General features: G+C 38.5%; 1 protein-coding gene across 1 annotated transcript; it reads left to right on the top strand.

The window, feature by feature from the left end:
* Positions 1-5,515: 5,515 nt before the first annotated feature.
* On the top strand, positions 5,516-10,235 carry GJC1 (gap junction protein gamma 1). The gene is made up of 2 exons (XM_063300534.1): positions 5,516-7,240; positions 9,873-10,235. Exon 1 carries the CDS (start codon positions 5,516-5,518, stop codon positions 6,695-6,697), a length of 1,182 nt encoding a protein of 393 aa, XP_063156604.1. The 3' UTR covers positions 6,698-7,240; positions 9,873-10,235.
* Positions 10,236-12,578: the final 2,343 nt, after the last annotated feature.

Below are 12,578 nucleotides of genomic sequence, written 5' to 3'. Positions count from 1 at the left end.
CTGCCATGGATAAGTATACCCCATTTTTCTGGGAAGTGTTTTCAAGATTCTCTCACTGATTTAAAGACAATTTATATCCTCCTGTCTTGAGGAGGCTGACAGAACCAGTGTTGTTAAATATACTATTTGTTTCCATTTTAAGAAGGGGAATCTTACGTAGAAACACGCCCAAGTACTATAGCTGCTATTTCTATGCTTTGCAAGAGTCTGGGTTGAAATAATAGATTTTATGACTGTGATATCTGTGCTTTAGAGGATGTGACATCCTTCTACAATAGAGATGCTAGTTTGAAGAGGGTCTGAATTTGCTGTCTTCATATTGAATTAAGAACATATTTGGGCATTGAATATACTATTCTAATTGATCAAACAATGCAGGCTAATAAACAACTTACTTGTGTGGTAAGCAAGAAGGAAGATTTTGTGAATGGAAACGTTTTCAGATGAGCAACCTTTAGCAGTATTCAATAACTTGGTTTTCTGCTACAAGCTATGAATAGAATTTGGATTTTCATATTGTGTGGGGCTTGTATTTCTGTGCACACATTTCACACTATATCGCTATGTGTAATATAGCTCTGTAGAGAGGGAAGGTGATACTGTTTGCTTGAACAAATCCAATTTTTTAAACTCTTATCTCTTGCTCTTGTTGTCTCTTAATTTACATTATGGCTTTTTTTAAAGGACAATTGTCCTATTCCAGTTATGACTTGTACAAAAAAGTACAGGTGGTCGTCGAGTTACGAGCATTTGTTCAGTAACCATTTGAAGTTACGGCAGTGCTGAACAAATGGTACTTTTGCCTGGTCCCTGACGTTACAGCTGTTGCAGCACCCCTGTGGTCACATGACCAAAATTTGGGCACTTGGCAGCCCACCTGCACTTACAACTGCAGGGACACTTCAACTGCTTCCACCCTCCTATCTCTGCCCTTTTGGCTGCCCTGCACAGCAGCACTCATCAGCATCGGCACTGGGGCTGAAGTAGAGGCCCAGGGCCTTCAGCAGTCTCAGTCAGCTGCTACTGTCCCTGGGCCTCTACTTCAGTCCCTGCACTGCTGCCGTCGACCAGCCACCCCAGTGCCACAGCACGAAGCCCCTGCCGCCCTGCACTCCACTCATCCTGCTGGCCTTGTTGCCCTGTACTCTCCTCACCCGACTGCCTTGTTGGCCTACACTACACTGGCCGTACCACCCCTGCTGCCCTGCATTCCACTTGCCCTGCCAGGGCAGGCTGGGCAAGTGGAACACAGGCAAGGCTGGCAGAGGCGGGGCAGTGCAAGGTAGCCCAAAGGGCAGAGATGGGGGAGAGATAGGTGGGTGGGGGAGTTGAAGAGGAGGCAGTCCCTTACCTTACTGAGGCTTGGGGTTGGGAGGGACCAAGTCAGGAGTGGCTTGGATCAGGGTGGGTCCTCGCCTAATGACCGGTGGGATTCGGTTAATGATGGCAATGGGGAGCACCTGGATGGCTGTCACTAAGCGATGCAGAGATATAATGTTGCACTTTACGACCGCATCGCTTAACAATGGAAATTCTGGTCCCAATTACTGTTGTAACTTGAGGACTACATGTATTTGGTATGTTTTTCAACTGGAAGTTTTTAACTGAAAACATCTTTCACATGTTGGGAGCAAATACATTAATCATCTTTCATTTAATGCTTTTGTTTATATTACAAATCAAACACATTTTAGTTTTCAAGTATCAGAAATACATATAACACAATATAATGCCTCCATTCAGGAAATAATAATGTAAGTATGCCAAGTGGTGATAGGTGTAGATGTACAGTATAACCCTGAACATGCAAAACCACATTTGGGGAGATATGAGAGTACTAACATTCACCCACACTTTTGAAGGTTGTGTTACTATTTTGGTTCTCCAACCAGACTTCTGCAATCTGAGAAAAGGTGAGTGAAACACTAAGGAGGACATGAAAATGCTGATGGTGATTTCATGTGGATGTTCCATAAAACTGAATCAGCCATGTATGGCTGTTTCACACTAAATGCATAAAATGGCCAAAGGGCAGAGAGGCTACAAGAATTCTACCCATACAAGGCTTGAAGAAAACTGAGGTTTTATTTTTCTATTTTGATTACTGAATGTTCCAAATGAAGTAATAATAAATATCAACAGACATGCTAATAACACAATTTTGGAATGACTAAATATTTTATGCTTAGTTGCAAGGTTAGACAAGTTAAGGACAGTAGAAGAACTGCTGAACTGTTTTCAGAGTAGTCTGGATGTAGTTAGAGCCTTTGGTCTACAACTTCCTGCAGAATATGTTTCATTCTGTGTGTGTCTGCTGCTGTCACGTCCATTTAATCCTAGGTGAAAACATGCTGTTTTGCTAATATTGTGGCTCTTCTCCAGGCCATAGCTCCAAGCATAGTTTGAACTCTTTGACTGTAGTTTGACAAGAAAAAGGAAACCACGAAGGCCTGAGCCAGCTCACTTGCCACCGTTTCATAATTCTTTGAGAATAAATCCCTCTTCTCCTTAATCTTTTCTTTCTGAGAGCAAGGTATGATACAAAAAATTAAGAACAGTGAAGCCAGTTTGAAAATGGTTTTTACCAGTTTCCACGTAAAGTATTTTTAAATTAAAATTTAGTACATTCCCTGTGAGGCTAACTACTGGGAAAATTCAGAGGATGTTTGCCAGTCCTCATGAATTCATCCTCCATCTATATATAGCAACCAGGGCCGATTTAAGGAATTTGGGGCCCCAGCGCAATACCAGGTTTGGAGGCAATTCCCAAAGCCCTAGATTAACATCACAAACAGATTCCTGTGATGTGATACTAAATCTATATATTCAGAACTGAATACCTACAGAATCTGAACTAAAAATTAAAGACCTGTTAGGAAGAAACAAAATACAAAAGTCACCAAGTAGTAAAATCCTGCTGTGGAAGATGTCCCCCTAGGGAACTCTGTTAGCCTATGAGTAGATGTGACTCCCTGAAAGTCCCCTCAGCCAAGCTATTGCAGAGCTGCATTAGCTAATAGGTAGACAATCTGTCCAAAAATCACATGGTCTAGTTGAATTTTGAAAACATAAGTGGATGTGGTGGCTGCTGCTGCTGCTGCTCTTTTTGAGTGAATCAGTCATTCATAATTGTTTGTATGTTAGCTCTGCACAATGCAGACCTGCTCCCTTGCTTTTTCCTTCCCTAAGAGGAAATCTATATATACCAAATGTCTGAGAGTAACTGATGTTACCTTGTGTCATTTGATAATCCAATGGCTATGTGCATTGGTTTGCTGTTGTACCAGTTCCACAGATAACTGACATTCTTGTTTATTTTCTAATTGCTTTTTCTATGACAGGTACATATCTGCTTATTTTGTGCTGATTCTGAACAGATTTCACTGTTTGCCGTAGCTTAAAGGAAACTCCAGCAGTGCAGTTCTGAATACCAAATTTTAAAAAGGATAATACATTCCAAATGGATACACAATCAGTGATGACAAAAATAGGACTTAAACCTTAGAGTTGTTTATACATAATATTTAACAAAATAAAAATAAGTTCTGTTAAGTTTAAAATGTAATCTAAGTCGACACTAAACTCTCTTTAAACTGGGAGGATGAGACTTTACGAACTATGTTGATTTAAATGTCTTCAGGGTTGCAAATGGAATGGGATGTGTTTCAATTATTTTTCAGATTATGAAGGAGTATACAGTATAAGAACTATGAACCAAATAGAATAGCAATTTAGGATCGGTTCAGAGAAAATAATTACAATTTTTAGCCCATAATCTTCATCCAACAGCTTCATATTCAGATTAAGAAAATGGGATTAAAGCACAGGTTCATGGTTTGGATGTAATGGGGAACTCTTTAAATTGGCAATGTAAGTGCTGAAGGCAAGCATGCCTTTTAATTGTTACAATGCAGTCCAATTAGAATGTGTGCTTTCTTCAGGAAATACATCAATTAAATCAGGGTTTCTCAAACTGTGAGGTGTACCTCCTTTGGGGAGAGGCAGACAGAGTCCAGGGGAGGTATAAAGAACCTTTTAGTTGTACATTGTTACAATGAATCAACCTTTCCCAAGTATTCATTATATTGTTTTCATTGCTCATTTGTGTTCATTTTGGTGTTTAGATTTTTAGGGGAGGTGTGTACATTAAATTACACTAAAGGGATGTGTGATGGCAAAAAGTTTAGAAACCCCTGAATTAGATAATGAAAGTGAAATAACTTATTCTTCAGATAAAATGTTAATTTTACATTGAACTTTAGTATGTGTGCTTTCTTCAGGAAAATTCAGACAAAATATGAATATAATATTGAACAGTGGAAACATAATGTAAACATTTTTTTCTAGACTGGCTGGCCATTGTTGGAAACTGTTTGGATATTATTTTCTGCATGTATTCTAAGAAGGGAAATACAAAGATTTCACATTTAGTTTGCATATACTGTCAGTCTGTGGAACAGCTAAATGAGTCAACAAAGTTCTGTAATGGGAGTTCCTATGTTTCTAGTTTGACAAAAAGCCATGTGGAGGGAATTAATTCTCATTAAGGAAGAAGACTGCTCTTTTCTCTTACAAATAATATTGAGAATCTTTTTTGACTTCCTACTCTAGATACAGGCTTAGGATTTCCTGTTTGTCTCCCATCCAAGTATGAACTGATTCTGCTCAGTCCTTTCAGGATTGACCATGGTTGCCTAGGTGTTTCTCTTTTAGACAGTTTCACAATCAGTCCCCAAAGCAATGATTTTTTTTTTAAGAAGAAGTGTATGTTTTCCCTAACTTCTGATTGCTTCCCTGAGCAGGGATTTCTCATCAGGAAAATATTAGAGAGGAAAGGCTTAGCTCTTTCTTCTCTAGAGGATTAATTTCAGTATTGATTAACATGATCCTAATTGTTCCTAAGTAATAAGAGATCCAGTCATGGGCCTTTATCCATTGTTTTCTCTTTTTTGCCTTATAAATTTGAACATGCTTTTTTCTTCTCATCTGTGTACACAAACACCAAATTTACCCATTTTCATTATTTGTATATATCTTAAAATTACAAAACAGATGAAATACAGAAACTTGTTTCAAAATTCCACTTGGAACAATATTTCTTTCCATTATAATGTGATTGATTGGATTTCTATAACATCAGATTCCAAAATTGTCAAATGGTCAAATTAGGTATGTTCTTTTTAATTGGGATTGGGGATAGGAAATAGAGTACTATCTCTTTTGATAGTACTGAACATATATATAAATATGTTCTTGCTTGGACAAGTTCAGGTTAATAGATAAGAGTAGAACTGAATCATGTGAGAACAAAATGTTGATACTTATTTTCTCATTTATTTCAGGATGCAACAGAAGAAATATTTAGAAAATTGTAAAGTATTGTAAAAGTGTGTATTGTTCAAATTCAATACAGGCATGCAAGAGGCTGATAATTAACTACTTTTCCTTTGTTTAAAAGAGGATATTTAAACCTACACTTTTCCCCTCCCTTTTCCTTCTCAGATAAAACTCCACGATGAGCTGGAGTTTCTTGACACGTCTACTAGAGGAGATCCACAACCATTCCACATTTGTTGGGAAGATCTGGCTGACGGTGCTGATTGTATTCCGCATTGTCCTCACTGCTGTGGGAGGGGAATCCATCTATTATGATGAGCAAAGCAAATTTGTTTGCAATACAGAACAGCCAGGCTGTGAAAATGTGTGCTACGATGCTTTTGCCCCCCTCTCTCATGTGAGGTTTTGGGTGTTTCAGATCATCCTGGTCTCTATTCCCTCAGTAATGTACTTAGGCTATGCTGCTCACAAAATTGCCCGGATAGTGGAACATGGTGAAATGGAACGGAAGTTACGAAGCAAACCTTTTCTAATGCGCTGGAAACAACACCGGGGTTTAGAAGAGGCAGAAGATGATAATGAAGAAGATCCAATGATGTATCCAGAGATTGAGATAGAGAGCGAGCGAGAGAACAAGGAAAATCCATCCGTCACAAAAATGAAGCATGATGGTAGGAGACGAATCCGAGAAGATGGGCTTATGAAGATTTATATCTTTCAACTCCTGAGTAGGACTGTGTTTGAAATTGGCTTCCTGATAGGCCAGTATTTCCTCTATGGATTTGAAGTCAGTCCAACATTTCTTTGTAGCAGAGATCCATGTCCTCATACAATTGACTGCTTCATTTCAAGGCCCACAGAAAAGACCATATTCCTGCTCATCATGTATGGTGTGAGTGGTCTGTGTTTACTTCTGAACATCTGGGAAATGCTTCACTTGGGATTTGGCACCATTCGGGACACACTGAACAGTAAGCGGAAGGAGCTAGAAGATTCAGGAACTTACCATTATCCTTTTATTTGGAATACACCATCAGCTCCTCCAGGGTACAATATTGCAATGAAACCTGACCAGATACAGTACACAGAATTGTCTAATGCCAAAATAGCACATAAGCAAAATAAAGCCAATATTGCCCAAGAACAGCAATATGGCAGCAATGAGGAGAACATGCCCACTGAACTGGAGAACCTCCAGCGAGAAATCAAAGTAGCTCAGGAACGCTTAGATCTTGCCATTCATGCATATAATAATCAGAATAATCCATCCTGTTCCAAGGAGAAGAAGCCCAGAGCCAGCTCAAACAAAAGCAGTGGCAGTAGTAAATCAGGAGATGGGAAAACTTCTGTTTGGATTTGATGCTGTTCATTTGAGAGGGAATGCTACCTTTCTCTCATAGCCTATTATATCTAGCAAATTGGGTGCAGAAGAATTTCCAGTAAAAAATAATTGGCCTTGTTAAAGTTCAGGTATATTTTGTGCTGCTAAATGGTACTGTCCAAACGAACAGAAGAGAAAAGTATTTATGCTCACATTCTGATGTTTCCAAAACGTATTCATGTTTCTTCCAGATCTGGAGAAGTCCCAGGGTTTTTTTAAATTATTATTATTATTTTTGTTGAACAGTTTACACTGTACGTACAGTATTATGGTACATTTTATTATGCACATTTTTGTATTTGTATATTGGATATCTCAGTTATACATTTTATATTAAAAGGAATCAAATAGGAATTTTCAACATTTTTCTAAAGTTTTCCTCCTCACATTTCATAGAGATGCTGATCTATTTTGAGTTTTATAGAAGTTTGAATTATGGAGCAAATACTTCTGGATGACTGTCATGAACAAAGATGTAACCCCTTCTGCATTCATGTCCCAGACAAATAAATTCAACTTTAGGTTAGTGAAAATTTTCTTTAGATGCAGTCAGATTTTTTTCCTGTAGTAGGTATCCTTGAATTTGAGTGGACAAAAAAAAATCAGTGTGAATTTCAGATTGGCTGCTTGTGGCACATATCCTTGCATTCAGTATGTGAAGCTGTTCCAAGAAAAAAGTGTTGGGGTTATATTTTTTTGAATTAAAAAAATGTAGGAGTTAAACCACTGGGAAAATAAAGTTTCATGTAACTGATGGTTACTTTAAAACATACATCTTATATTGTAAAGCAGGGACAGCGATTTGGTAGCCTCCAGGTGTTTTGTACTGCAACTCCCATATTACTGACTCATGTTGGTTGGAATTATAGTCCAAAAATCTAAAGGGTGCTAGGTTACCTATCCCTGATCCTGGGATGACTTCATCACCTCTTGATCTTGGAAACAATTTAAACTTTAGAAAAACATTAAGCAAGTCAAACTGTTGAGCCAAAGAGAGGCCTGCTTTCTTGAAACTTGTAACAGGACTCAAATGGAAACAAACAGCCTATCTCCTTGATTTAAGGGAAACATGAACAGAATTAAAAATACTTGTCTTTCTTTTGAAGTGGGAAATGTTACTTTAAAGGCATTTGATATACAGCATAGTTCTTGAGGAAGTTCTTTACTATGAGAAGGAACGAGGGAGGGATTATGAATTTAAAGTGGTGGACATTGCAAAAATTCTACAAAACTACACTTTGAAAAATCTGTTTATTTTAGCAGTGCCCAAGGTCAGTCTTTCTCCTTGGTCTTTTAAGTTCCTGTCCTGCTATTTATATATTGCATGCAAAAAGCAGCAGGAAGCTACTGGGTAGTGTATGTACCAATCTGCCTTGTGAAACTGCAGGCTGTTGTAATTAAATAAATAGATCCTTTGTTTGAAGGAAAGTTTCAGCTCAATACAGCAAGCTGGAAGTCTTATTTCTTTTCTAATGAGGAGAGGAAAAAACAATTAGCCATCAGCTTTTGGAGTTCACAGATTATTTGGTTCATAGATTCAGTGTATTTGAATTGCTGTGTTTTGTGGAACATACAAATATTTATTATGACGCTGACCTGACAAAATTTGCAAAATTTGGTAAGCAGTACAGTTGGACTGAATGCATTAGATGCTCTTCAGAAAATGTGTCTGTGTATTTTACTTCTTTCAAGATACAGTAAAGTGAACGCAGAGATTTTTAATGAATTACAAGCAATGGGTAGCAATGACACTCCCTTGAGTGCTTGCCATTTTCCCTGCTGCTGTGATACAATCACCAAACAAACTGGCCTTGCAGAACTAATACAAAAATCGTTAACAGCTATTTAAGTGGAAAATGGGTTTGGCTCAAAATTGAGATGCATTCAACCCATTCTTGATAGCATATGCAGCTCCTTGAAATATACACTGAGAGAGATACTTACCAAGCAGGGTAGGCAATGATATGGGGAAGGAGGGATTCCCCCGTAATTGGACAGACGCTTCTTGTGTGTGTCATGCGTTGAATTGTAAAAGGTATGTCTGCCTAACTACTCTACCCACCAAAAGCAAAGCTTGTCTCATTCAGCAGGGTGCCCAGTCTTTTGTGCAGTATTTTAAAAGGCCTGGACAGGAGACAGATGCATACTACCCTGCTGCTGTGCCTAAAACTTGAAAAATTGGATTGAGGAATATGACAATTTTGGATAAGAACAGTCATGCTACTGAAAAATTCATATCTGAAAAATTAAGGGAGCATTGTTTTACGGTTTGTTCAGTGTTGATACATGGCAGAGGCTATTCTGATTAAATGAATTCCTATTCCTCCCAAATTGCTTTTCTTATCACCCCAGGCAATCCAAATTTGGGGGCTGGGTGGATGTTTAGTTCTTGTTTTACTCAAAAAATCAGTCAAGGTTTAATCTTTAACTTGTATTTATAATTAGATAATGCAATGTTTATTGCCTTTGCTGGTGTCTTTTTGGCAGAGGCAGTGAGAACAGAGAAAAGTAGATATTTGTGTACATTGGTTTTGATTAATGTTTATTACAATTGTAGCCTGTTCCATTTTCCTCCATCTTCTGATAAGAGACTACACTACAATTCTGTGATTTCCCCCGCCCCCCTAGAATTTAGAGGTCTGCAGAGCAGTTTGACATTTTCATTTTCTTTTATTTCAAAAATTTTAGATTAGCTTTCTCAAAATAAGTGTCAGTTCACAGTATATGAATCAGAAATGGAAAACCCATGCTTACCATAAAATAACCCCACAGTCTAGAAGAGGGAACAATAGATAAACTGGGACCTCCCTTTCTCAGACTGCGCTCCCATAATCCCTGATCATTGACCATGCTGACTGTAATTGATGAGATTTGTAATCCAATACATTTGGAAGGCACCTGATTGTGTTTCTGTTACATAGAATTTCAGTATCAATTTTTTTTTAAAAGGACTTTTTTGCCATTACCTTTAAATGTACAAGACAAGGGGTGGAAAGGTTACTGAACAGACAGGCCAATTTTTTGACAGCATGCCTGGGTTCTTCTAGAAGTAACATAACAGCTATAAAATTTTCCTAGAGTAGAGTCTCTGATGGATTAGTAGGCTTGTAGAAGAAGATTGTTTTAAAAATATATCATTGTTTTGCCATTCTAGGATCCCCACACTGGATAAGTACTGAACCCAATTTTGAGAAGTAGCATTTTTTTTAAAAAGATACTTCGGATGCAGGATGTGGAAATACTGTGTGTATATGAATGTCAGCAGGAAATACTCAGCTGTTCAAGGATGATTTCAATACAAAACTATATTTGGTGAAAGGTTGAAAAATGTTACCAAGTAAATATTTTCTGGAACCTTTATTTATCAGTTGAACTGAATTCAATCAAGAACAAAGTTATTAGCCAAATGTTGGGATGGTGCTGTAAATGGGAGGATGAGAGAGAAGGCAGAATACTTTCAGAAAGTTAATGGACTTTATTCGGAAGTTTGTCTTGAATAAAATGCAGCCTGTGTTGGATACAAGAGGTCTGCCAACAGTTGCACCAGTAATTTCATGTGTGTGCATGTTTCTCTTAGCACTGAAAGATAGGTGGTACATGCAGTGTTTTGGGACATGAAAGATTGTCTGGTACTAATCAAATGTGCATGTAACTGTAGCTGTTTGTATGAATACAGATCCCAATTCTGCCTTTCAAATGTAGAAAATATATTGCTGATTCTTCCTTTTTTGCTCAGATAAAATAGCAGCAGATATAGGATTTGCTTGACTATCTCAGAGCCCTTTTTAGACAAGCAAAGAGGGTGGGTTGGGTCACATATTCTGACAGTTTATCCCCTATGTCCAAATAGTAAAATTAAGATTTTCAGTGCTTCTGGAAAACACTATTGATCTAGCTACAGATGAATTCTTTGAAGATTAGGCAATGGGGGAAAGTTTTCCCATTACTATTTTTTTCAGTGATATCAGCCCTGGGTACTGTGGTGAGTGTTAGGAAGTGACCTCAGCCCACATGGAGGTCAGGCTTGGCCTGCATCTTATTTAGTTCACCTCTTAACAAGCCCTCAAACTCTCCAATAACACACAGAAGTCCTTAAAGGTAGGAGGTTTGTGTTTTCTAATTGTTGGAATGGCTGCAACAATAGATGCACTGGATCTATTGTTGCAGCCATTCCAACAATTAGAGAAAACAAACTTTCTACCTTTAAGGACTTCTATGTGTTATTGGAGAGTTTGGGGGCTTGTTAAGAGATGATCCAATACACCTCCTTAGGCTTATTTTTAGGATATACTACTTTGCATTAAGTTGCATCTACCCTTTCCACTCAAAAGAAAGGGGAGGGGAGTGAGCCAAGAAAACTTTTTCCCAACTGTAGAATGAGTGAAGGCCAGATTTTTTTTGTTCCCGTACTTACTTTACATTCATTTTAATGTGAATTCTCCCACAGCAGAGTGTTCTTGAAATACTCCCTCTATGCTGCTGCTGTGTCGGATTGAGGGGAAAAGATTTTCCCCCTTAGGCTGACATCAGCCAAAAATCTCAAGGTGTGTAAAACCTTTAGACTTGATTATCCATTACACTGGAGGGAAGTCAGGGGACTGCAGCAATTGCAACAGAGTCAGCAATGGGGGCAGCAAATTTCCTGGTGGGGAACCCTTAACCCTGGCAGTAGGGAAAGACCCTGTAATTGAACCTTCTTTATCAACTATCTTTTATCATTTTCTCCAATGGCAAATTTGGGATGACTGGTAGTTTCATTGGAAAGAAAAAGAAGGCAGATGAAAAAAATAAATAGTAAATTGTTCATACACTGGAAATTGTATATGAAGTCTATTCATTTGTACATACATTTGTGAATTAAAAGAAAATGCATTTAAAACCCCTGGCTAGCATGAATCAATGAGATTATGAACAAGTAGTTGGTGCAGGTGTTTTGTTAGTGGCCAGATGGAGGGTCTGATGTCAGATCTTCAAAGAAAGGATGAACAAACATAATACTGCTGCCTTAAGGATTTCTTTACAATCACCCTTTCCTAAAAATACTAGTACAGATAGAACATGCTACTTTAGTATACTGGAGCAGCTTTCTCTAACCTGGATTCCTCCCTTTTATTTATTTATTAGTTTATAGATTGCTTCAATCGAGGCAATTAAGAAATGTACAAAAGCAACATCTGCAACTGATGCAATAATAAAAAATACATTAATATACAATAAAAGAAATACAATGTGGATGTTCTCTCCACAAGTGAGCACCACCCTGTCAAGAGTCAGAGAGGGTATAAACCCAGAATTAGTGGACTTCTGAATGCTTAGCCACTCTATCTTGCTTGGGTGGAGTCTGAGCTTGTTCCTCCCCATCCAGGCTCGGAAAGCCTCTAAACACTGGGTGGTTTTCCACTGCCTCTCCCGCTTTCCCCCAAAGGGGAAGTTGGATATAGGATGATAGTTGTGGAATACAGTACAAGCAGGCCCAAGGCAGGCCTTTTGTGGAGGGGACAGGCCAGTTCCTCTCTTGAGGCCAAAATAGGTATTGAGAAGTGCTTGGACCCACTGTCTTGCTCCCTCCCTAGTTGCTTTAACTAGTGAGGAGGGTCTGGTGAAGCTTGCAAGGCTACAGATTACTGTCCACTTCCTCAGGAGTGACAGGTTCCAGAACCTCCAAATAATGCCTCAAGACACCCCCTCTGTCATCTCATCAGATCCTACCCACCCAGCTTCCAACTCAAAATAGATATGAGCAACTTTATCCATTAAATGATCAGATGATCACAACTGGCACTGACTAGTTCCTCCAAAGCGTTTGTCCAAAGATGAGGGAGATCGCCTTTGTAGCTGGCTGGCATTCCATAGATTCAGT

The sequence above is a fragment of the Candoia aspera genome, chromosome 4 (assembly GCF_035149785.1).
Source record: "Candoia aspera isolate rCanAsp1 chromosome 4, rCanAsp1.hap2, whole genome shotgun sequence".
Lineage (NCBI taxonomy): Eukaryota > Metazoa > Chordata > Lepidosauria > Squamata > Boidae > Candoia > Candoia aspera.
Note: the sequence above shows the minus strand (reverse complement) of the source record. Positions and strands in the feature narration are given on the sequence as shown.

Excerpts from the sequence above, each read along its gene's own strand:
- GJC1 (XM_063300534.1), top strand. The coding sequence starts at position 5,516 with ATGAGCTGGAGTTTCTTGACACGTCTACTAGAGGAGATCCACAACCAT.